The sequence below is a fragment of the Bos javanicus genome, chromosome 3 (assembly GCF_032452875.1).
Source record: "Bos javanicus breed banteng chromosome 3, ARS-OSU_banteng_1.0, whole genome shotgun sequence".
Classification (NCBI taxonomy): domain Eukaryota; kingdom Metazoa; phylum Chordata; class Mammalia; order Artiodactyla; family Bovidae; genus Bos; species Bos javanicus.
The window spans coordinates 54,797,594-54,824,714 of NC_083870.1; the positions used below are offsets into that span (position 1 = coordinate 54,797,594).

At 40.8% G+C, this 27,121-nt stretch overlaps 1 protein-coding gene across 1 annotated transcript; it reads left to right on the forward strand.

Moving 5' to 3' along the window:
- Positions 1-26,467, forward strand: LOC133245191 (guanylate-binding protein 7-like). Its single transcript, XM_061413163.1, is given in 10 exon segments — positions 1-198; positions 4,146-4,284; positions 7,933-8,060; positions 11,007-11,129; positions 11,320-11,515; positions 14,223-14,468; positions 15,522-15,637; positions 15,640-15,822; positions 20,404-20,616; positions 24,827-26,467. Coding segments are annotated over 10 exon segments (1,764 nt in total). The 3' UTR covers positions 25,049-26,467.
- The last annotated feature ends 654 nt before the right edge of the window (positions 26,468-27,121 follow it).

Here is a 27,121-nt window from a genome sequence, read left to right on the forward strand (position 1 = left end):
ATGGAGGGAGTGAAGGACAAGCAGCCTGCAGGGAGCTTTCCTCCTGCCGCTCGGTATCTCGGTTTGGACCTGAGGCAGCTGGCAGGTAACAGCCTGTGCACCATGTCCTGGATGGATGCTCCTCCTCCAGCATCCATCCAGGAGTGCAGAAAGGAGCCCACCACGGAATACAGAGGTGTGCATCCTAACTCTTCTGAGGTAAGGGGGCTGAAGTCCTTCCTAGGACTGCATGACCCAACACCTACCTCTTCACAGAGGCACTGGTTGGGGCTGTTTCCCCTGCCCCTACCCCCCCGACTCTGACTGAGTCCTGACTTTACGTTTCTGGGCATTGAAAAAACTAGAGAGAGTGGAAGTCCCATAATATACAGATTATGTAAACTCTAAGAGATAAACACGATTATTTTTGTATCAAAAATATTTAACAATCCATGGGGGAAGGATGGGAAGAAGGGATAGTTAAGGAGTTTGGGACTGACATGTACTCAATGCAATATTGAAAATGGCTAACCAATGAGGTCCTACTGTATGGCACATGGAACTCTCCTCAGCATTACGAGGCAGCCTAGATGGGATGGAAGTTTGTGGAAGAATATGTATGACAGAGTTCCTTTGCTGTCCACCTGAAACTATCACAACATTGTTAATCAGCTGTACTCCAATATAAAATAAAAAGTTTTTTAAAAAAAATTAAATATTCCACATACTATTAAACTGTATTATATGGAATAATTCAATCTTAGTCTCATTAACCAACTGTAAATAATAGCTTTAAGGTCTAATCGTGTTGATTTATCATGCACTGCTTTTAATACCTTTCCCATATAAGAACTGCCTCATAATAACTTTTGGTATTTCCTGAAAATACAAAGATTAGAGTACTTTTAACCATCACTTCAGATAACTCTCCTGAACAGTAGCCTTTGGAAAACGTTAGTCATCTGCCGTGTAGTATCATTATTTCATTCTATTTGGTTAGTTTTAAAGTGAAAAGTTTCTTGGTTTGGGTACCTCAGTATACTTTGAATTTTAAAAAATACATTGCAAACTCATGAACTCTTACACAAAACTTTATCACTATTTAATCTCAGAAAGAAAGTCTACAATTCCTCTTGCTTATGACTGCTCACCTTAAAAATTAAACAGCTATTTTTCAAGTAAAAGTGGATTTATTCAGGAATAGCAGAGGAATTGTAATTCAGAAGTAGCAAGTTACAGGAAAGCCATGGGCAAATCTCACAAAGAAAGAATATTATTTTATTGAGAAAAGGAAGGAGTTGGGAAAGATTATTTTGAAAACAAGTCCATTAGTAAAAAAAAATAAGAGGTCGGGGTGATGACCCATCCTCATTGGCTGAATTGCTGGGGGAGACAATTCTTCTAGGAGATGCAGTGTACATCTTTTCCTGTTGGGGACTGTCATTGATGATTCCCTTGTTGAAGGTTTTGTCCTTGGGGTCTATATTTGACAGTTTTCCTTATAACTTACCTCCAGTTGTACTGCATGCGAGCTCTTCTTTCTGGCATGCTGACTCCATTTGAGTGAAGTTTCCCCTTATTAAGTTTCACATAACACGGAAGTAAAAGATCATTTTGTTCTCCCATCTCTGCTGCCAATCTACTATAGGAAAAAAAAAAAAAAAAGATACATGTAGAGAGGAATTCTGCTGAAAAAAATTCATGTTTTTTTTTTTTTAAAGGTTTTAGATACCTTGATTATTTACAACTTACTGGAAGCGTTAACAGATTATTACATTTTCTAACATGTTCATCGTTAAAACAGTACATTAATGCAGGAAATTTTCTTAAAATTTTCTGAGACCCTATATGTTATCAACTGTACAGCAATGAATCAGGCAGGAATTATTCTTTTTCCTACAACATTGATAGAAAATGGAGGCTTCCAAAGTTAAGTTCCTTTTACAAGGTCTCAACAGCAAACAAGTCACGTGAACCCTCTTATTGAACCCTGGCAGCCCAACTCCAGAACTTGCACTTGGACTTGGCCAGGCAGCTCTGAGTTCCTCCAGCCTGACTCTCCCCCATCACCATCCTCCCTCTCAGCTGTCCCCACTGGATCTCCCCAGCCTGCTCATCTTCCTCTTGGGATGTGTCCTCCCACTTGCTTGCAACCAGGGAGGGAAGTGTCACTGTTTCAGGCCAGAGCCAATCCTCCTCTTTCATTCAGAAATTATCTTCCCCTTCTTCAGAGGACTCAACTGTAAAGCAATACTTACATTGGATTTACTATGAACCAGCATAATGTTAAGAATAGTGTAAGTATTATGAGGTATTTAATTCTCCTAATGACCCTAACAACAGACTGATTTTTACTTTTAGCGTCACCAGTTTATAGCAGAGAAACATAAGGCACAGATAAATTAATCTTCCCAGTTGTCACATGGTTAATAAAGTATGGGAACATGTACATACTGCTTAACATGGTCTGTGAGAAAAGAAACAATGGGACTGTCAAAGCCCTCAGAGTGCTGTTTGTCTCTTGAGATCATGAAACACCTGATCATTGTGACAAAATCATTTTAAGTAGAGCCTGGCCCAAATGTGAGACTCTGACACACCTAGGCAGACCTTTAAACACCCTGGCTGCTTGCATCTCTTCCCTATCAGCTTAAGTAATAAGAAAAGTCTTGGCTGTGTGTGACGCCTTGGGTTGGGCTGGCGGGAGAAGGTCCGGATGGGCTCAGACCTCCCCGCTACCCTCTCACCTCTGGGCCTTCTGAGTGGGTCTCGACAGGAGGCGGTATCCAGTAGGGACATGTGTGAGGGAGGAGAAGTACGGCGTCATCTGGGGCTGGCTGCACACAGAGTTCTCTGCTACCAGTGATGTTCAAATAAGCGTCAGTGAAATGACTCTTCAGGAATTGGTGCATCAGGCTGCCTCCCTTTATTCAGATAAAATAGCTGTGTGTTTTGTTTTTAAAAAAAAAAAAAAGAAAAGAAAAGTCTTATAATTTCAGCTAATAAATTAATTCGTACAAGCACAACTTTGAGTAGCCACATTAAAGGTCTATCCTTTTGTGTTTGAGAGAGAGCTATGTTCTTTATCTCAATTTTTTTCCCACACTCGCTCTTCCAGCTTGTTCCAGATCCCACTGATTCCCTGCATCCATCTGTCTTCATCAAATCATTGATTACATTCATTTTCCGTACTTGGCACGGTCTTCCCTGGCTACTGACTTCATAAATTCAACCCCCAGTGCTCTATAGGCCATTCCTTTATCCTTTCCTTCTGATCTCTTCCCATCCCCTAATATACACATATATGTTTTGTTTGGGGTCGTGGTGGGGAGTGGTTTCCCTGGTAACTCCGTGGTAAAGATTCTGCCTGCCAAGCAGGAAACGTGGGTTTGATTCCTGGGTCAGGAAGTTTCCCCTGGAGAACAAAATGGCAACCCACTCCAGTATTCTTGCCTGGGAATCCCATACATGGAAAAGCCTGGCAGGTTACTGTACATGGCGTTGGACAAGATTTAGCGACAAAACAACAACAACAACAATTTTGGTTTTACTTTATTATCTGTCTCCTCTAGAATAGAGCTCCATGATGCTGAGATTTGTCTCCATGTTGTTCACTGTTTGTTTCTGAGCCCCTAGAACTGTGTCCAGCACATGGTAGTTTCTCAATAAATATTTGTGCAATTACTGAGTGACCAAATCATTTGGAATTCCAGAAACGGTGTCTGGTCACTCCTCATCCCCTTCATATCCCATCTGCCTCTCAGATCACATCAGATCAGTCGCTCAGTCGTGTCTGACTCTTTGCGACCCCATGAACCTCAGCATGCCAGGCCTCCTCTTTGCGACCCCATGAACCTCAGCATGCCAGGCCTCCCTGTCCATCACCAACTCCCGGAGTTCACCCAGACTCATGTCCATCGAGTCAGTGATGCCATCCAGCCATCTCATCCTCTGTTGTCCCTTTCTCCTCCTGCCCCCAATCCCTCCCAGCATCAGAGTCTGCCTCTAATACCCCCTAAATGCTTGTGTTCTTAAGTCTTCATCATCAGTGCTTTGTGTTCTCATTGTATTCACTTCATGCCTCCCATGGACAGCTTGCTTTCGGGTTCCTTAAGGATCCATGAGGAAATGTACATAATTCACGTGTACAGGCCTAGGCACACTAGGCTAAATACTTACCTTTAAACCCCAGAGCACTGAAGATTCTCGAGCAGATATCTCAGCCTGTGGTGGTGGTGGCCATCACAGGGCTCTATCAGACGGGGAAGTCCTACCTGATGAACCGCCTGGCAGGACAGAACCATGGTGAGTGTTGTTCAAGACCTTTTACTTGGAAGCAGTGATAACACAGTCTGCTGATCCTCCTCCTCTAGGGTCATGTTACTGAAGAGCCTAACTCCCTACTGAAGAAAACGCCTAATTCTCACCTCTGAATTTATAACTTCAAACCCATCCCTCCACAATGTTAACTCTTTTATCCAGTAATTGAGAATTCCCAACGTCATCCAAAAATCTACCTCATTCGTCCTGATCCTATCCATTGCCAACTGCTCAGGAGTTCATCTTCAACAATCATTCCCTTCCCTTCTCCTTCTCCATGTTTGCCCTAAACCACAGGGACATTTCAGGTAGCACACAAATTTTGTTCAACATGTTCTGTTTTTTAAAAAGGATAGAAGGAAGTACAGACAGATGAATCTCTGTAAAACCCATATCTCAATGGGGCTACCACCCACCTTTTACTTCATTTAATTTGCTTATTTCCAATTTGGTAAATTATACTTTCGTTTTCTCTTTTTCCTACTATCAGCTATAATACATACAGAATGGTGCATAAAATATACACATATAAATACTATAAAATTGATAAACATAATGTAATCATCTGTCTAATCACTACTGAGATCAAAAAATAATACTTCAACACCCAAAATCCCAAGTTATGTCCTCTCACACCTTCATTAGACTTCACCAGTGTTCTGATTTTCATGGGGTATTCTTTCACTCTTCCTTTTAAAAAATTGCTTCATATTATGTTTCTCCATTTGTAAAACATGAAGTGAAAGTCGCTCAGTCGTGTCCACCTCTTTGCAACCCCATGGAATATACAGTCTCTCCTTTCTCCAGGGGACCTTCCCAAGCCAGGGATCAAACCCATGTCTCCCACATTGCAGGCGGATTCTTTACCAGCTGAGCCACACCCAGGTTGTAAAACATAGCTTGAACTTAATACAAGGGGAACTAAAGTGTGCCAATCATTGGGGTCTTGCTTCTTTTGCTCAACAAGAAGTTTATAAGGTTCATCTAGTTTGTCATATTGACTGTAATTTATTTTTGTTCACTACTTTATAGTATGCTATTGACAAAGGATAGAAGAATTCACTCGTTGATGAACACTGTTATTATCTGTAGTTTACCTTTTATGGATTCTGCTGTGGTGAATATTCTTGTATCTATCCTGGTGCACATGTACACTAGCTACCCCTGTGTGATATACTCAGAAGTGTAGCTGCTGGGTCATAGAGTCCATATATTTTCAGGCATTCAGGACAATATCAAACAGTTTTTGAAGTTTTATATGCAATTTATGTGCTTATTAGCAGTAACTGGAATTCTCCACATCATTAAAAAAATCTAGTAAAAGACTTATTTTAACTTCCGCTAATCTGGTGTCTATACAGTTGCATGTTATTTGCCTCACTACAAACATATTAATTTACTCTTTACATTTCCAATTTCATGAAATCTTTCTTTTTCTACCGAGTTGCTTGCTTGGTTCTTATTGATTTTAGGGCCAGTCTGCCAATGTCTTGGATATTGCTGTCTAAGAAAACTACACACCATTTCTTTCCTAATGCCTTCTTATGTGCCTCAGTGTCTCAGCATGATTAGGGAGTAGAACCTCAGCCAACTAAAATCTAAGAATCTTAGCTATTTCTCAATGTCTCTCTCAGACTATGTCTCTTATCTCTCTTACTTTATTTTCTTCCTTTCTTCCTCTTTTTGCTTTGCAATCTCCCATTGGCCTCAAATAAAAATATTTTATATTTGCTTTTCTTTTAGAGAAACTCCTGACAACTAGTCAGGGGAGGACTGGTTTCTCTGTCAGGCTATATTACTTAATATGTCATTTTTGAGTGATTAAAGATTTGAAAACTGTGAGAAAGGTCATCAGTCAAAGTGTTTGAACAATCAAGGTGTTTCAACAACATTCTTTTTATTCTATTTGAGATAACATCAGGTAATAAGGAGGTGAATGGCATCACTGATACAATGGACATGAACTTGGGCAAACTCCAGGAGTTGGTGAGGGACAGGGAAGCCTGGCTTGCTGCCATCCATGATGTTGTGATGAGTCAGACTTGACTGAGCAACTGAACAACAAATTCTGTTACTAAGGAAATCTCTCACTTAGTTATGTTTTAAAGAACTTGAATTGTGATTCTACCACTCCAGTTGTATGACAAGGAGACAAAAACCAAAAATGAAACAAAATTGGTGCCCAGTCAAAGTCCACGAGCAGAAGCAAGTCACTGCACTCTGCCCTTGTGGTGACTTCTTTGTCTGTCCTTGACCTCACATAACTGACAGCGATGACCCGCAGTTATACCTCATCTTTTCTCCATGAAGGAAATGGGAGCTTATATTTCTCTGTATTAATCGGCAAACAGTGAAAAGCTATCACGATGTTGAAGAGTGCAGATCACCTCAGGTGTTATATCCTCTCTGAACAGAACACACAGGATATGATCATTGAACGGCCTGAGCCGTGCTGAACCATGCTCCACTAGGGATATCATCATATCCATTTCTAGTTTCATTGAAGAGACCATGGGCATCTGGTGGGCACTTAAAATCTTGCACTATAGATAAGATTCACTGCCTGCAGCTTTTAGGCATATACCTCACATAATCTCCCTCTGGGCCTCCCTGGTGTCTCAGCGGTAAACAATCTGCCCGCAATGCAGCAACCATGCGAGACTCAAGTTAGATCCCTGGGTGAGGGAGATGAACTGGAGGAAGAAATGCAGCCCACTCCAGTATTCCTGCCTGGGAAATCCATGGCCAGAGGAGCCTGGTGGGCTACAGACTGAGCACACACACAATCTCCCTCAGTTGTTTTAAGACTCTAGAAAGAAGGGCAAACAATTCTCATGGGTCTTTTCTGATTCACTGCTGTAATATCAGCAACCTCGGGTCAATGAATGAAGAATTCGTCATTTCTTGAAGAGGAGAACAGAAATGAGGAAAATACAGGGAGGAAGGGAAGGAAAAACAAATCTATCAAGAGTGTTATATCAGTCTAAGTCCTGGAAGGACATATGGAAGTCACTTAAGGGGTAAATCAAGATGTTTATTGAAGAAACAATCACAAAGGAACAAGCAGAGCAAAAGGAATCAATGAAGGATGTAGAAGCAGTCAGAGGGTGGCAGGAACAATGGTCATGTAGCCTTTGTATCTTCTGTAGTGTGAAGAAGCAAGCAATGAATGGATTCCAGAATGTGACAAACACCAGAGCTACTGGATGGAGCTAAACAAAAGGAGATGTGGTCAAGGTGGAGGAACAGAGGTGCTGGGACAACGTGGCTCACGAGGGTGGAAGCCAGGGGAACAGGAGGCTTACTCCTGATCTCCTACTGGTACTGGTGGGACTCCATCAGAAAGTGGAGGATATGGAAGCTCTTTAATATCAGATAACTAGAAAGGTTAACAGAGTTTACACTGACCTCTTAATGTGATACAGTATGAGCCATTAATGTTAGAAGGTGAATAAGGGACATTAAATATTTCTTGGGAAGATCCTGAGTATGTGTAGCACTTGTCCTTGCTGAAATGGAAACACCTGTCCCCAACCCAGGCACTCACATTCCAACCATTTTACCCAAAGCAACCCCTGGGTAGCCTGAACTCTCTGGTCTTACTATGCGTTGCTTCCTCCTCTTTCTGTGCAGGTTTCTGTCTGGGCTCCACAGTGCAGTCTGAAACCAAGGGAATCTGGATGTGGTGTGTGCCCCACCCCTCCAAGGAGAACCACACCCTGGTCCTTCTGGACACTGAGGGTCTGGGTGATATGGAAAAGGTGAGGCAGGGAATCTTCTTTATTCCTTACTCTACTTACATTTCAATTTCCCACCTCAGTTCAATTTTTATGACATGTTCCAATCAAATTATGCAAAGCAAACTATGAATGATGAGGCTAAAAAAACTTTGCTTGAATTTATTCTATAATAAATTCAATAGTTTGGTTATTATAGATAGATCTTATTTTCAGCACTGAGACAAAAAACGTGCTGTGCTGTTGCTTAGTTGCTCAGTGGTGACGGATTCTTTGCAACCACATGGACTGTAGCCCACCAGGCTCCTCTGTCCATGGGGATTCTCCAGGCAGGAATACTGGAGTGGGTTGCCATGACCTCCTCCAGGGGAGACGAAAGATACCAGTTAATAAATATGTATTGGGCATATGAATCCCAGGGCTTTGTGTTGAATGCAACAGGTATCAGAGTGATGGAGCTAAAGGCCCAGAGCTCAGTTGGGGAGGTAAGAAATATGCAGTGTTATGAGCACACAGAACCATGTTTACACAAAGTGATAACCTACACCAGTTGTTATTTTGGGAAGTCTGGTGAAAGCTAGACTGGTGGAAGCCTGGCTATAGTCGGAAGACGATAACCAGTCTTCCACCAGTTATAATGGTGGAAGACTATAGTTATAGTCCAGTAGAAGCTATAACCCATGGGAACAATGGGCTCTACTAGTTGAGAGCTGTGGAGTTGATGGGGTTGTAAGTAGAAACCATGAAATAGAGTTTCTCTGAGTAAAAATCTATATTATTAAAAAAAATATTTAATAAAATAACATTTTTAAAAATAAATAAAATTTAAAAGTCTATTTAACAAAAATCTATTTTATATATATTTTTTTAAATCTCCAAAAAAGCTCCTTCTATACCAGGAACATTTTATTACAAGGCTCTGGGCATTGTCAGTGAACTCTTAACTGAAAAGCTTTGTAAATGGGATAATTTTAGATATTTTGACTTTATAGTGTTAGTTACAATCAGTTTTTTTCTCCTTATTTGTATTAATCTGCATCTAAATTAAATGTAGGAGCATTGAAACTTGGGTTTCATCACTGCAGAAAAGAGTTGGGACATGAATTCATGAATTCTGAATTATAAATCAAAATTTAACTTATTCAGTAGTCATGTCAGTGTCAACCCAAGTTGCTCTATGATTCATAATTGATTGTACTTTGCATAATCTGCTTCCTTTACCTAACCTCATTTGCCATAAGCCTACGCACAACAAACTGCACACTGATAATAGCAGAACCATTTGCTGGTCTCACTATCTGTAATGTATCTGGTTGAAAAAAGTGAAAGTGTTAGTCACTCAGTCGTGTCCAACTCTTTGTAACCCCATAGACTGTAGCCAGCCAGGCTCCCCTGTCCACAGAATTCTCCAGGCAGGAATACTGGAGTGGGTAGCCATTCCTTTTTCCAGGGGATCTTCTGGACCTAGTAATCAAACCCAGGTCTCCTGTATTGCAGGAAGATTCTTTACTGTCTGAGCCACCAGGGAAGCCCAGAATTATGGAGTGGGCAGTATACATATAAATCAGTTCCAAAGTCACTCATGACTTGTTATGAATATCATTTTCCACCTCATTATCTACTACTACATGGGTACACCACTTTGGCCAAATAAAATAACCTGGTAATACCTCTGCTGCTTCTGCTGCTAAGTCGCTTCAGTCATGTCCGACTCTGTGCGACCCTATAGACGGCAGCCCACCAGGCTCTGCTGTCCCTTGGATTCTCCAGGCAAGAACACTGGAGTGGGTTGCCATTTCCTTCTTCAGTGCATGGAAGTGAAAAGTAAAAGTGAAGTCGCTCAGTTGTGTCTGACTTTTCGCGACCCAATGGACTGCAGCCCACCAGGCTCCCCTGTCCATGGGATTCTCCAAGCAAGAGTACTGGAGTGGGGTGCCATCACCTTCTCCGGGTAATACCTCTATATAACCACAGTTTCTGGCAATCATGATCAGCTTCTGTGGGTCCTTCCACTTGCATGGTTCATGAAGTGACTGAAGTGAAAGCCCTCAGTCATGTCTGACTTTTGCGACCCCATAGACTATAGAGTCCATGGAATTCTCCAAGCCAGCATACTGGACTGGGTAGCCTTTCCCTTCTCCAGGGGATCTTCGAAACCCAGGGATCAAACCCAGGTCTCCCGCATTCTAGGAAGATTCTTTACTATCCCACACTGCTGGCAAATTCTTCACCAACTGAGCCATCAGGGAAGCCCTACAGCTTCACAAATCCACTTTCTGTCAATTCTTTAATGCCCAGTTCTTTTCAACTTCATGTCATCACATCACTGTAAGACACAATCACTCCTGGCTCTGAATGCACAGTTTTTTTTTTTTTTTTTCTGTCTTTGTGGCATTACTCCTTTGTCTATTACAGTAACACATTTGCTTCCACACTGAGTTGTTTATCATCTTGGATAAATAGGTATGTTCCCATATATATCTGACCCTCCAGAAAGCCATCTCTCTAGGGTAGGGATTATTATGTGGAACTTTATATTCAAGTAAGCAAATGAGTGTCTCCTGTTATCTAGATGAACAGTTAGTAGTTGAATTTAATTGATTAGTATTTCTATTCCTAATATCCATCATGATCTAGAAAATTGTTGCAAAGGAATCATTGTCCACTTTCTACTGGAAAACATCTATGTTCCAGGTGCTCTAGTAAACATTCAAACATATATATGATGTCATTCACTTCTGCTAATAGCTAATCACACAAAAGAGCTTAGATGGGTCAATATCAACACCAGAAAGATTTGCATTTTGTCCATGGGGTCGCAAAGAGTTGGACACGACTGAGCCACTGAACTGAACTGAGATGAAAATTTATGTTGCTTGCCTTCCTATCGAGTTACAGTCTGCTGTTACAGCAAATGAACAATTGAATGAGAGCATGAGTAGTGTCCTCACCCTGTAATGTACTTTCTAGGGTGACTCCAAAAATGACTCATGGATCTTTGCCTTGGCCGTGCTCCTGAGCAGTACCTGTATCTACAACAGCATGGGCACCATCAACCACCAGGCCCTGGAGCAGCTGCAGTATCCTTCCAGAGCTGAACTAGCACATTTCATTGAGTTTATGGGAATAGCAGCTGACACCGTTTCTCCTTTTCCATGACTCCATTCTGTTGACGGATGAGATTGCAAAATGGGGCAAAAGGGAATATTTGTAAAACTTGCTTTGGGGTAGGATCTGGAAATTTTGTTGGAGAGTGCTTCTTTTTCCTTACCTAAGATCCCAGCTACGTACTGAATTAACAGAGCTGATCAGAATCAAATCATCTCCCATCTCTGATGATGTAGAGGACTCAGTTGAGTTTGTGAGATTCTTTCCAGACTTTGTCTGGACTGTGCGGGATTTCATGCTGGAGCTGGAATTTGATGGAAACCCCATCACTGAAGATGAGTACCTGGAGAATGCCTTGAAGCTGATTCCAGGTATCAGAGCAGGGGCAAGGTGGTAGAAAGCTCAGTAGAAAGTGGGATCAAGAGCCCTGATATTCAGCACTTGATGTCACTCTTAATTTGGGGTTGGAATGAGGCTATGCTAATGGTGCCTGGTGAACGACTGGTGGGTGGCTTCAGTCATTGTTGTTACTGGAAGAACTTCAGAGACCAGAGCATAAGTTCGCTGAGGAAATTTAGAATCTAGTATTAAACGAACAAGTTTAGAAAAATTTATATCATGAAGAAAAAGTCTCACATATTGTATTAAATATTAAGTGCCTCTTTTTTCCTGTTTGAGAAAAATAACCCATCAAATTGAAATTGGTAGATGTAGAATCATAAGGTAAATAAAAGGATTAGTTTGTGAAATATTGATACATTTCACAGAGTGTTTTTTATTGCCCTATATAGATATATTCTTAATAGACAAACTATTTATACTCTAATTCGTTCAAAAGAAAAGCATTGCTACATCCTTCCATTGAGACTATCAGACTTCAGAGGCTTTCTCACAACATCATACTCTTCATTCTAGAGACTTACACCATATGTACATGCATGCTCGTGTGCTCAGTTGCTCAGTCATGTTTGACTCTTTTAGACTCTATGGACTATAGCCCGCCAGGCCCCTGTGTCCTCGAGATTTTCCAGGCAAGAATAGTGGAGTGGGTTGCCATTTCCTCCTCTGGGGATTCTCCCTCCCCAGGGACTGAACTCACATTTCCCGTGTCTCCTGCACTGGCGGATGGATTCTTTATGACTGAGCCACATATAACCTCTCTTACATGGTATATGTCATATTCATATACTAAGTTGTTTACTCAAATTATATTTAGCAGAGAGAATAATAGGTGGTACCTAAAAGCAATATTGATTGTGTTTAATAATGTACTTACCATTTCAATAAATATTTACTGAACTGATGATATATGCCCCAAATCCCTCTCTATGATACTGTCACATCCAATAGAAAGTGTTGCAGAGGACTGATGGAGTGTCCTCATTTCCTTTAGGCCAATCTAACCATGAGATTGTGTATGCTAAAGTAATCTCAAAACATATTTATAGAATATGCATTTTTATTTGATTTTATAAAGCTTTTCTTTCCTGTATATCATTTGTGCCCAATGTGATTACTTTCCCAGATATATTGTGAATATCCTTATTTCCACCATTACTTTTCATGTCTGAAATGGAGATTGTAACATCAAACTAGTGTTTTTGACAGTTATTTGGATTGGCTTAACTTTCAAGAAGCACCTAATAAATAATTGATCCAGTGCACACTATGCAATGGCTGAGTAAAACAAACATTTCTTCAGTTGGTATAAGCATTTCTTTTTCCTCCCCAGAAGTATTTCCTTCAATCTTGGCTCAGTATAAAAATAGAGTTTCTATGTTAGATAACTTTAACTTATTTAACTTTATTTTGGGGGGCTCCAAAATCACTGTAGATGGTGATTGCAGCCATGAAATTAAAAGACACTTAATCCACAATGGAGTATTACTCAGCCATTAAAAAGAATACATTTGAATCAATTCTAATGAGGTGGATGGAACTGGAGCCTATTATACAGAGTGAAGTAAGCCAGAAAGAAAAACACCAATGCAGTATACTAATGCATATATATGGAATTTAGAAAAATGGTAACAATAACCCTGTATACGAGACAGCAAAAGAGACACTGATGTATAGAACAGTCTTTTGGACTCTGTGGGAGAGGGAGAGGGTGGGATGATTTGGGAGAATGGCATTGAAATATGTATAATATCATATACGAAACGAGTCACCAGTCCAGCTTCGAGGCATGATACTGGATGCTTGGGGCTGGTGCACTGGGATGACCCAGAGGGATGGTATGGGGAGGGAGGAGGGAGGAGGGTTCAGGATGGGGAACACATGTATACCTGGGGCAGATTCATTTTGATATATGGTGAAACCAATACAATATTGTAAAGTTAAATAAAATAAAATTAAAAAAAAATGATGGCAAGATGTAGAAATTTTCAAAGGAAAAAAAAAAAGACGCTTACTCCTTGGAAGGAAAGTTATGACCAACCTAGATAGCATATTCAAAAGCAGAGACATTACTTTGCCAACAAAGGTCCGTCTAGTCAAGGCTATGGTTTTTCCAGTGGTCATGTATGGATGTGAGAGTTGGACTGTGAAGAAAGCTGAGCACCAAAGAATTGATGCTTTTGAACTGTGGTCTTGGAGACTCTCAAAGATATCCAACGACTCCATTCTAAAGGAGATTGGTCCTGGGTGTTCTTTGGAAGGAATGATGCTAAAGCTGAAACTCCAGTACTTTGGCCACCACATGCGAAGAGTTGACTCATTGGAAAAGATTCTGATGCTGGGAGGGATTGGAGGCAGGAGGAGATGGGGACAACAGAGGATGAGATTGCTGGATGGCAGCACCAACTCGATGGACATGAGTTTGAGTGAACTCTGGGAGTTGGTGATGGACAGGGAGGCCTGGCGTGCTGCGATTCATGGTGTCGCAAAGAGTCGGACACAGCTGAGCAACTGAACTGAACTGAACTGATGATAGATTAGAGTAAGGTTGATTTTCAAATAGAAAAGATTTATAGGCATAGGCATTAGAATGATTGTAAAAATTCATGGAAATCAAAGTCCTCAGCACCCTTACCAAGAGTCTGTCTCTTCTTTGATTGTTCTTTTCTGCTTTTGCAGAAGAAAATCACCAAATTCAAAATTCCAACTTACTTAGAGAGTATATTAAGAAGTTCTTTTCCAAATGGAAGTGTTTCATCTTTGACCGCCCTGCAAGTAACAAAAAACAATTACTCCATCTTGAGGAAATATCAGACAATGAACTGGATGTGAATTTCAAGAAGCAGTCAAAAGTTTTCTACTCATATATCTATACCCATGCAAAGACCAAGGCCTTAAAAGAGGGAATCACTATCACTGGGGAAAGTGAGCCTCCTTTGCTACAGCATGTCTCTCTGTGATTCACAGTGGTTGAGGAACGTCTGGTGGAGTTGAAGTTGTAAATGTACTCTGGGATTGTCGATAATGGTGCTTTCTTCTTTTTTTCTTCATTAACTGTGTTCTCTATACAATTTGGAAAATCAGATATTCATCCCCACATAGAAATGCATGCTTCTTCATTAAAATTGCTCTGTATGAGGCTTTTTTGAAGCATAGCAAATCTCATGAAACTATTGCATTGGCCATAATGTTCTTTCAGGTTTTTCAGTAAGATATTATGGGAAAACCCCAACAAACATTTTGGCCAACCCAATATTACACTAAAGATATGTTAAGGATACACCCATATTCATGGTGATGAACCACTGAGTGGGTAAGTGTTTCTAGTGAGGATATACAAGGTATTCTGTGAATTTACATGAATCAATAATAAGTAGTAGGTCATGAATCCATGTAAACTCATTGAGAGTCTGAGAAACAAATCTAAATATAATCTTATGTAGTGCTGGCTTCATGCCCATGTCAATGGGGCAGTCACATAGTGCCCTGTGCTGAGATGGGGCTGCTTGCTTTAAAGTTCATATCATGGTCTGGAAATTCTTGATGACATTTTTGCATGTGGCACTACATTTTCATTTGGAAATAGTGCTCACAAAATATGCAGTTTACACACACACACACACACACACACACACACACACACATATATATATATAAGTTCTTTGTATTTTATTACAATGGGAAAAGTGTTACAGGAGAACCTTGAACATACTGTTTGAGATAATTCAGTTAATACTGTATTGTGATGAAATGATAACTATAAAATAGCATGAATGGGTGATACAGTGATGTTAGTATAAGAAAGTTATAGAAGGTGGAGGATACAGTGATGAGGATAAGGATGAAGATGAGGAAAAAAAGAGAAGAAAGAGAACCACAAATTTAATAAAACTTTAGTAATTTTAAGAGTATTGATTTAAAGTTCGTAAAACAAGGGAGAATGTTCTGTTTATTTTCAAAATATAATGTGTCATTCAGGGTTGGGGACTCTGGTGGAGGCCTACGTAAATGCCATCAACAGTGGATCAGTTCCTTGTCTGGAGAACGCGGTGACAACTCTGGCCCACTTGGAGAACTCAGCAGCTGTGCAGAATGCAGCTGACCACTACAGTGAGCAGCTGACCACTACAGTGAGCAGATGACCAAGAGTCTGAGCCTCCCCACAGACATGCTCCAGGAGCTGCTGGAGGTGCACGCAGCCTGTGAGAAGGAAGCCATTGCAGTCTTCATGAAGCACTCATTCAAGGATGAAAAGAAGGATTTCCAGAGGAAACTTCTGGTAATGTAGCCTAGAATATAGCCTTTCTGATACCTTTTCTTCCAGAAACGTGCTCAGGCTCCTTCTTTTTACTTGTGGTTCAAATGCTTCTCATTTGTAAAATGAGTTTGGATTCATGTGAAAGACAGGATTCTACAGGTTGCATTCCATCCCTTTTTCTAAAAACTGGCCTCTTTATTTTCTACTGTAAGCAAATTACCCTGTACTTAACTGTTTAAAACAACACACATTTATTAGCTCAAAATTCTTCAGGTTAGATCCCAGCTCAAGGTGTACAGGTGATGTGCTCTGTGTACAACAAGATGGAGGGGGGAAAAGGCTCAAAGGGCTTAGTAATACTCCCAAGAATAAACAGCAAACAGTTTGTCATAGCATAAGAAGAATATGATTTGAGCCAAATGAGGACTAGAGCCTTGAAGATACACATACAAGAAGCATTTGAATTGTGCTCCACTGGACTCCAAAATGGGTGCAGGGAGGAGGGGCTGCAAAACCCTCAATATAGGCAAAACCCACAAAACTACCTGTAGTATTTGTTAAGAATTAAGACCGGAGTTGGAAAGAAGTAAGAGTGCTTGTTAAAGGATTGTTTGGAGTCTGAAACCATTGCCTGTTTACAGTGGGATCTTTGAGACCATAAGTTTTCACCTTCCGGTTGCTATTATAGCAGACACTGTTTTGGGAATGGATGGTGGCATCCTTGAGTGTGACAAAGTTCAGGAGATTCAAGTTCTCAGTGATGCAGAAACATGCCTGAAACCACATCCAGAATGGCCACCAAGGTCAGTTTTGAATTTCTGCACAAGTTATTCCATTTTGATTTTTAAATGCATTCCTTTAATGATTGAAGCAGATGTAAATGCATGCTTGATAGGCCACAAACAGATTACTGTATTTAGCATAAAGTTTAATTTAAATCATGTATAAGCCACACTGTCATCCCTGCATGTAAATATGTGAATGTATCTTTCTTCAGCACTCATATGGGCTCTGGATAACCACCCTGCTCCATCTTTGGGCCAGCAATGGTGCCCTGTATTCTTATTTTCTTTCTAATCTCTCTGAACGCTTCTTCTGCCACCAACAGGAGAACACTACATGTGAAAGACTTAAGTGATTAGGTATTGTCCACTAGGGTCATCTCTACTTTTTAAAGTATCGTGTGGAAAATTCTGAAAGAGATGGGAATACCAGACCACCTGATCTGCCTCTTGAGAAATTTGTATGTAGGTCAGGAAGCAACAGTTAGAACTGGACATGGAACAACAGACTGGTTCCAAATAGGAAAAGGAGTTCATCAAGGCTGTATATTGTCACCCTGTTTATTTAACTTATATGCAGAGTACATCATGAGAAACGCTGGACTGGAAGAAACACAAACTGGAATCAAGATTGCTGGGAGAAATATCGATAACCTCAGGTATGCAGATGACACCACCCTTATGGCAGAAAGTGAAGAGGAACTCAAAGCCCTCTTGATGAAAGTGAAAGTGGAGAGTGAAAAAGTTGGCTTAAAGCTCAGCATTCAGAAAACAAAGATCATGGCATCCGGTCCCACCACTTCATGGGAAATAGATGGGGAAACAGTGGAAACAGTGTCAGACTTTATTTTTCTGGGTCCAAAATCACTACAGATGGTGACTGCAGCCATGACGCTTACTCCTTGGAAGGAAGGTTATGGCCAACCTAGATAGCATATTCAAAAGCAGAGACATTACTTTGCCAACAAAAGTCCGTCTAGTCAAGGCTATGGTTTTTCCCGTGGTCATGTATGGGTGTGAGAGTTGGACTGTGAAGAAGGCTGAGCGCCGAAGAATTGATGCTTTTGAACTGTGGTGTTTAAGACTCTTGAGAGTCCCTTGGACTGCAAGGAAATCCAACCAGTCCATTCTGAAGGAGATCAGCCATGGGATTTCTTTGGAAGGAATGATGCTAAAGCTGAAACTCCAGTACTTTGGCCACCTCATGCGAAGAGTTGACTCATTGGAAAAGTCTCTGATGCTGGGAGGGATTCCGGGCAGGAGGAAAAGGGGACGACAGAGGATGAGATGGCTGGATGGCATCACTGACTCGATGGATGTGAGTCTGAGTGAACTCTGGGAGTTGGTGACGGACAGGGAGGCCTGGCGTGCTGCGATTCATTGGGTCGCAAAGAGTCGGACACGAATGAGCGACTGATCTGATCTGACGCTATATATCATAATCTAAAGGCTAATAGAGTTTTGCCAACAGAATACACTGGTTATAGCAAACACCCTCTTCCAACAACACATGAGATGACTCTATACATGGACATCACCAGATGGCCAACACCGAAATCAGATTGATTATATTCTTTGCAGCCCAAGACGGAGAAGCTCTATACAGCCAGCAAAAACAAGACCGGAAGCTGACTGTGGCTCAGATCATGAACTCCTTATTGCCAAATTCAGACTTAAACTGAAGAAAGTGAGGAAAAACACTAAACCATTCATTTCAGTTCAGTTCAGTCGCTTAGTCATGTCCGACTCATTGAAAACCCAAGAACGGCAGCACTCCAGGCCTCCCTTTCCTTCACCAAACCAGAGCACACCCAGACTCATGGCCATCGAGTCGATGATGCCATCCAACCATCTCATCCTCTGTCGTCCCCTTCTCCTCCTGCCCTCATCTTTCTCAGCATCAGGGTCTTTTCAAATGAGTCAACTCTTCTCATCAGGTGGCCAGAGTATTGGAGTTTCAGCTCCAACATCCACTGGATCATCGAAAAAGCAAGAGAGATCCAGAAAAACATCTATTTCTGCTTTATTGACTATGCCAAAGCCTTTGACTGTGTGGATCACAATAAACCGTGGGAAATTCTGAAAGAGATGGGAATACCAGACCACCTGACCTCTCTCTTGAGAAACCTGTATGCAGGTCAGGAAGCAACAGTTAGAACTGGACATGGAACAACAGACTGGTTCCAAATAGGAAAAGGAGTACGTCAAGGCTGTATATTGCCTCCCTGCTTATTTAACTTCTATGCAGAGTACCTCATGAGAAATGCTGGGCTGAATGAAGCACAAGCTGGAATCAAGATTACTGGGAGAAATATCAATAACCTCAGATAGGCAGATAACACCACCCTTATAACAGAAAGTGAAGAAGAACTAAAGAACCTCTTGATGAAAGTGAAAGAGGAGAGTGAAAAAGTTGGCTTAAAGCTCAACATTCAGAAAACTATGATCATGGCATCAAATCCCATCACTTTATGGCAAATAGATGGGGAAACAGTGGAAAGAGTGACATACTTTATTTTTCTGGGCTCCAAAATCACTGCAGAAGGTTATTGCAGCCATTAAATTAAAAGATGCTTTCTCCTTGGAAGTAAAATTATGACCAACCTAGACAGCAAAAAAAATAAAATAAAAATAAAATGCAGAGACATTACTTTGCCAACAAAGGTCCACCTAGTCAAGGCTATGGTTTTTCCAGTGGTCATGTATGGATGTGTGAGTTGGACTATAAAGAAAGCTGAGCGCCGAAGAATTGATGCTTTTGAACTGTGGTGTTGGAGAAGACTCTTGAGAGTCCCTTGGACTGCAAGGAGATCCAACCAGTCCATCCTCAAGGAAATCAGTGCTGGGTGTTCATTAGATGGTCTGATGTTGAAGCTGAAACTCCAATACTTTGGCCACCTGATGTGAAGAGCTGACTCATTGGAAAAGACCCTGATGCTAGGAAAGATTGAGGGCAGGAGGAGAAGGGGACGACAAAGGATGAGATGGTTGAATGGTATCACTGACTCAATGGACATGAGTTTGGGTATGCTCTGGGAGTTGGTGTTGGACAGGGAGGCCTGGCATGCTGCAGTTCATGGGATTTCAAAGAGTTGGACATGACTGAGCAGCTCAACTGAACTGAAACATATGATCAATGTTCAACTTACTCACAGGTCCAGGAATGTGTATACCAGGGAGAAAATTCTTGGTGATCATAATTCTGCTTACCATTGGCATTTTCACAGAAACTTTGTCTTTTAGTCTACCTTTGTCCATTCTCCCAGTTAAAAAATCTTTTAGAGGAAAATCAGATCAATTATAGTTTACAAGTACAAAGGTGACAAATAAAGTTCCTATATTTTCATACACTCAACCCCTCAATGAAGCAACCATTCAGAAAGAGTTCAAAATTCTGTTGTGTATACTTAACTCATTAAGTTAGGCAATTGATTAGCTATGTATTAATATATATCTTTATCTAAAGCACCTAGGAGGCATAGGAAGCCCTACTTCAAGTCATAATTGAGCTTTCCATTTTTCTTAGTTGATGGGTGGATCACAATTAATCCTATTACTGTTAAAGAACAAAGGAATTCACAGCTGCCAATCCATCAGTTCACAGATATTGAGACTAAGCCAACAGAGTTTAGAGACTTCCTAAAAGTCACACAAAAAGTTGGTCAGATCTAGAACTAAAACTAGTCTCGTGACTCTGTATCTATTATTCTGTTTCTCATGTGCCCTGATGTTGTGCGACTGCTTCCTTCAAGAGGATCACAGTTGGACCTTCTCTTCTAACAGCTTCTTTCTACTGAATTTCTCTTCATTTCCTTGACAGGTCATGATCAAGAAAAAGAAAGAAGATTTCTTGCTGCAAGATGAAGAAGCATCTGTCAAGTATTGTCAGGCTGAGCTTAAGAAGCTTTCAGACCCCTTGATGAAGAGTATTTCAGAAGGAACTTTCTCTCTCACTGGAGGACACCTTCACTACTTAGAAGCATGGAACAGGTTTGAAGAGAACTATAAACTCATTCCCAGGAAAGGAGTTAAGGTGAGGAGTAAGGGGATTGGGAAAGAACAGAAGATTGGAGTCAAAGAGTCTTTGCTGGTTCTTTTAAAATTCTAAGACCATAGCACCATTTTTGTAGAGAAAGCAGAGCATGGTGGTATTGCTACACTTTTAGCTTTTATATCCACAATTTTGCAGCTGCTTGGAGATCTGGGTTCAATCCCGGGGTTGGAAAGATCCCCTGGTGGAGGAAATGGCAACCCACTCCAGTATTCTTGCCTGGATAAATCCATGGATACAGGAGCCTCATGGGCTATCTACAGTCCATGGGCACACAAGGAGTCGGACATGACTACGTGACTAACACTTTCACTTTCTTTAAATAAACTAGAGATACTTCTTCTCAAAGACAGGATCTATTATCAAGAATCTAGATGAAAGAGAACATTCCTTTCAATTAGCAAACACTGTAATAAGTTTTGAAAAAACACTAAATCAAAAAGATACCAGCATCCTAATGTTCATAGCAGCATTATTTACAATAGCCAAGACATGGAAGCAACATAAGTGCCCATCAACAGATGAATGGATAAAGGAGATGTGGAATGTGCATATACTGGGATGCTACTCAGTTATCAAAAAGAATGAAATTTTGCCATTTGTGGCAACCTGGATGGACTTGGAGGGCATTATTCTCAAAGCAATGTCAGACAGAGAAAGACAAATGCTGTATGATATCACTTACATGTGAAATCCAAAAAATACAACAAACTTGTTAGTATAACTGAAAAGAAGAAGACTCACAGATATAGAGAACAAATTAGTGGTTACTAACGTGGAGTGGGGGCAATATAGGAGTGAGGGTGGGAGGTACAAGTGACTGGGTGTAAGATAGGCTACAAAGATATAGTGTAAAATACAGGAAATATAGCCAATATTTTGCATTAACTATAAATAGAGTATAACCTCTAAAAATTGTGTAAAAAATAAAATAATAAAAAATTTAAATGAGTACCCCCCAAAATGGACTTTCTGCAAAGTGTAGGGAAAATTAAAGAAAAGTTGTTGTTCTCAAGAAGTTTATAATCTTACCTGAGGACACATAAATAGCCATTGGATATGGTGGCACAATGGTTATCATACAGGCACACACTGATAGAGATAGTGACAGGGACGAATGTAGTGGTAGTGATGATGACTGACGTATGTTGAGAACTCACTACTTCAAGTGTACTTCAGGTGTTTTGGTTAGATCATCGATTTAGTCCTCAGAATAATATAGATTAGATACTGCTATCATCTTCATTACAAAATTGATAAGTATGACACAAGGAAAAGGAACTCAGTTACCTAATGTCACATATCTATCAAGTGGTAGTGCTGATAGGGTAGCTGTTAGGTTCTTGGCAGCCATTCAGAACTCAGAATAACACTTAAGAAAGCTTCCTGGAGAAGGGGGCAAAAGCTACACATTGAAATGCCAATAAACGATAACTTAATACAGAAAGGATAGGTGAGCATGAGTCAGAAGGAAAGCAATGTGCAGCTAGAGCAGTTGCAAACAGTGGAGGATGGGTGATTTTACAGCTGCACATAATTCCAGCATCTACAACCACTGTGGGGTCTGAAGAAAGGTGAAGAATTTACAGGGTCAAATCTGGAGGGTCGATGCTGTTGTTCAGTCACTAAGTCATGTCTGACTCTGTAATCACATGGACTGCAGCATGCCAGGCTTCTCTGTCCACCATATCCTTGAGTTTGCACAAATTTATGTCAGCAATGCTATCTAAACATCTCATCCACTGTTGCCCACTTCTCCTCCTGCCTTCAGTCTTTCCCAGCATCAGGGTCTTTTTCAGTGGGTCAGCTCTCTACATCACGTTGCCAAAGTATTAGAGCTTCAGCTGCAGCATCAGTCCTTCCAATGAATATTCAGGGCTGATTTCCTTTAGCATTGACTAGTTTGATCTCCTGCTGTCCAAGGGACTCTCAAGAGTCTTCTGCAGTATCATAGTTCGAAAGAATCAGTTCTTCAGTGCTTAGCCTTCTTTAGGGTCCAACTCTCACATCTGTACTTGACTACTGGAAAAACCATAGTTTTGACTATATGTACCTTTTTTTGCAAAGTGATGTCTCTGCTTTTTAATACACTGTCTAGGTTGGTCATAGCTTTCCTTCCAAGGAATAAGCATATTTAATTTCATGTTTACACTCACCATCCACAGTGATTTTAGAGCCCAGGAAAATAAAATCTGTCTGCTTCCACTTTTTCCCATTCTATTTGCCATGAAGCAACTGGTCTGGATGCCATGATCTTACTTTTTGTTTTAATGTTAGGTTTTAAGCCAGCTTTTTCCACTCTCCTCTTTCACCCTCATGAGGCTCTTTAGTTCCTCTTCACTTTCTGCCATTAGAGTGGTATCACAGGCATATCTGAGGTTGTTAATATTTTGCCCAGCAACCTTGATTTCAGCTTGTGCTTCATCCAGTCCCACATTTAGCACGATGTACTCTGCATGTCAGTTAAATAAGCAGAGAGACAATATACAGCCTTCACATACTCCTTTTCCAACTTTGAACCAGTTTGTTTCAAACTAACCGTTGCTTCTTGATTTGAATACACGTTTCTCAAGGGACAGATTAGGTGGACTGGTAATCCCACCTCTTGAAGCATTTTCCACACTTTGTTGTGATCCTCACAGTCAAAGGCTTTTGCATAGTCAATGAAGCAGAAGTAGATTATTTTCTGCAATGCCCTTGCTTTCTCTGTGATCCAACAAACGCTGGCAATTTGACCTCTTTGAAACCCTACTTATACATCTGTAAGTTCTTGGTTCATGTAATGCTGAAGCCTAGCTTGAAGGATTTTGAGCATTTGCTAGCATCTGAAATGAGTGCAATTGTATGGTAGTTTGAACCTTCTTTGACATTGCCCTTCTTTGGGGTTCGAATCAAAACTGACCTTTTCCAGTCCTGTGGCCACTGTTCTTTTCCAAATTTGCTGATGTAGTGAGATGCTGATTTAACAGCATCATCTTTTAGGATTTTAAATAGCTCAGCTGGAATCTGTCACCTCCACTAATTTGTAGTAATGCTTCCTAAGGCCCATTTGACTTCACACTACAGGATGTCTGGCTTTAGGTGAGTGAGCACACCACTGTATTATCCAGGTCATTGAAACATTTCTTGTGTAGTTCTCCTGTGTATTCTTGTCACCTCTTCTTAATCTCTTCTGCTTCTGATTAGGGCCTTATCGCTTCTGTCCTTTATCATGCCCATTCTTTGCATGAAATGTTGCCTTGATATCTCCCATTTTATTGAAGAGATCTCTAGTCTTTCCCATTCTACTGTTTTCCTCTATTTCTCTGCATTGTCCATGTCAAAAAACCTTCTTATCTCTCCTTGCTATTCTCTGGAACTCTGCATTCAGTTGGGTATATACTTACCTTTCTCCCTTGCAGAGGGAAAACTACTAGGCCATTGAGCTATGACCTAAATCAAATCCCTGATGATTATACAGTGGAGGTGACAAATAGATTCAAGAGATTAGATTCTGTTAGACAGAGTGCCTGAAGAGCTATGGATGGAGGTGTGTAACATTGAACAGGAGGCGGTGACCAAAACCATCCCAAAGAAATCTGTAGGTTCACTGAACAATAATTTCCCCAGGAAGATACTATATTGAGGTTGCCTGACAAGTCTTTGCTCTTTGTTTTTTCCTCAGGCAAACCATGTCCTCCAGAGCTTCCTGCAGTCACAGGCAGGAGTAGAGGAAGACATCCTGCAGGCAGATCCTCAGAGGGGAAGGTGGCTCCCATGCTGCCCTTTGGCAGGTTTGGGAGGAAACACTTTCTGACACTAGAGCTTCCTCTTCTTATGTGGATCTTCTCTGCTACACATGGAAATAAACAAGGGAGTTTGGGTTGTATGTACATCCAATCAGTGTGTCTACATCACGTACCAAAGCATGTTTTCTGATGTGATAACAGGAACAGTCAGACTCCTTCCCACCACTTTAATGTCATTTTAGTCTTTGAGCTCAGGAAGGTATAGCTCAGAATAACTGTTTTTAAGAACTAGTACTAAAAGGATGGGCTTCCCTGGTAAAGAACTCATCTACCAATGCAGGAGACAAGGGTTCGATCCCTGGGTCAGGAAGATTCCCTTGAGAACAAAATGGAAACCCATTTTCAGTATTCTATCTTTTTTTTTTTTTTCTCTAATATTCTTGCCTGGGAAATCCCACGGACAGAGGAGGCTAGTGGTCTACAGTCAAAGTGGTTGCAAAGAGTTGGAAACCATTCCTCAATTAAAACAACAACAACTGAAAGGAGTTGGTTGGAAAGTACATGCACACCCGTCTGAACCTGCTGCTATTCTCAGGAAGGGACTGGACACCCCACGTGCTCTGGGTTCCTCGAACTTCTCTGCAAGAAAACTATCCAGCAATGAAGTCATCACCTTTGACCCATGAACAATGATACAGTAATTGGAAAGACTCCAGTTGTCATCATAATTGCAGCTGTTCAAGGAGCTTCTGTTGAAATAAAACTATACTTTTGATAGGAGGATATATTTCTCACTAATATGACACCCACAAGCTGACAGACCGTGGCATCTACCAGATGACTCTGCTTTCTTAAGGGATGTGAGTTAACACTCAGTTGCCACTTCTGTAACCAAACTCTCTGGAATAGGTCCTGCAGCTTGTCTAGTCCCCAGAGACCCTCTGGTGTCACCAGAAGAATGCCCTGAATACCGGAAGTCTGGATGGTCTGGTAAAGGGGGCAATGAGGAGTTCTGCTTTCCCATCAAATCTCCCTGACACACGTGACAAATAACACAAACAAGAAAGAGGCACACATGTTTCCACCATGAAGTGATCATGGTTCAGAGAAACAAAGGGGTCAAGAGTAAGGGACTGGACAATTACAGCAGAGTGAAAGGAACCTGCATTGCTCTGATGTTCAGTTCTAAGTGGTCATCTATTGGAATAAAGTTATACTCATCTCAAGACAAACCTCCTGGTGAAAAGCTACTTCTATACTTCATAACTAATAAATATATGCTAATTGCTAATGGAATTAAAGATCTATACAAGTATTTGTTGAGCAATTCTGTAGGAAGGCAGCATCACAGTCATTCTTTCACACAACATTTGGTACAGGAAGAAGTGAGCTACTCTGGACATCTCTACATTCCTTACTCCTTCTCCTCAGACTTATGTACGGCATGCTCATGAGGGTCTCTTGCCTGTTGACTGGGTATTACACAATCCTCACAGAATGTATTTATTAAGAAAATTCTTTAGTGTTACAGATGGATTGTCAGAACTCAGTAGAAATGCAAATAGAAAATCCAGCTCTTTGAGACCTTATGGACTGTAGCCTGCCACACTCCCCTGTCCACGGGATTCTCCAGGCAAGGGTACTGGACACGACTTTGTGACTGAATAACAACAACAACAACAGTGCTTTTATTCTGCTCCCAAGAAAACAAGGTCTGCAAAGACACATGTATGCCCTTAGGACTTGTAGGCTAGTATTTTCACCAAAATATTCCTCCCTGCTCCCAATCAGATGGTAGCAACAGTACCTCTTCATGATGATCAAAGTCAATTGTCATGATAAACTACTCCTGTGCCTGCTGCTTTATTGGCAAAAGATGCCCAGAGAAAACAGGCAGCATCTATAGCTTTAGGTTTAAGGTGCCTTTAATGTGCCCCCTCAATGAAACACTCCTTCTCTAGAACCACAGGCCTAGATTTTCAAGGTCAAGGAGCACAAATTTCCCTAAAGAAGTCCCTGTGAGTGATACTGTGTGCCATTGGCCTCCAAATCCATGTATTATGCCTATTGGGTGCACAGCGTTCTATAATGACTTTGGGCTTACATTATTGACCACATCCTGAACAATGATGTCCCATCCTCTCAAGAGTTATGATCAAATTGGCATCTCAATTGCCTCCTGAGAGTGTTCTACAATTCTACTGGGCAGGCTAGTTCTGAACTGTGTGATTGTGGTAGAACCAGTTGAATTCATGTCACATGATCTTAAGCTCATTCTGTATTGTGTGAGTGGCCAAACACATCCCCAAGAACTGAAAAAAGGCTCATCTTCAAAAGGATGTTGAAATCCTGCTATAATTAGAGCCAGCATACAAGAAGCTAACTACAAAGCTATAGCTTTAAAAAGAGATTTACATATTCTCATCCAAATTTGTCTGCATTAGCTTCCCTTTGTTTGCTTATCATTATAAGGTACATTTAAAGGGTACAAAATAGGGAGTGGAATTCAGCTGGACATATTGAACAGCTGGGAATACTTTGAAAAAGAAAATATTTGTGCTTAACTAGCTTTTGTCTGTGTCAGGTAATGGCTGCAGTTCCTATTCCCCTCATTCGAAGTAAGAACCAAGACAAAACAGAGTAGTAGTTTAATTGATAGATGTCCACACCACTTCTCATGCAAGAATTAGATAGACTAGTTTAAGATAATTAGAGATACAGTTTAAGATTTTAACTATAGTAATACCATTGTGACATGA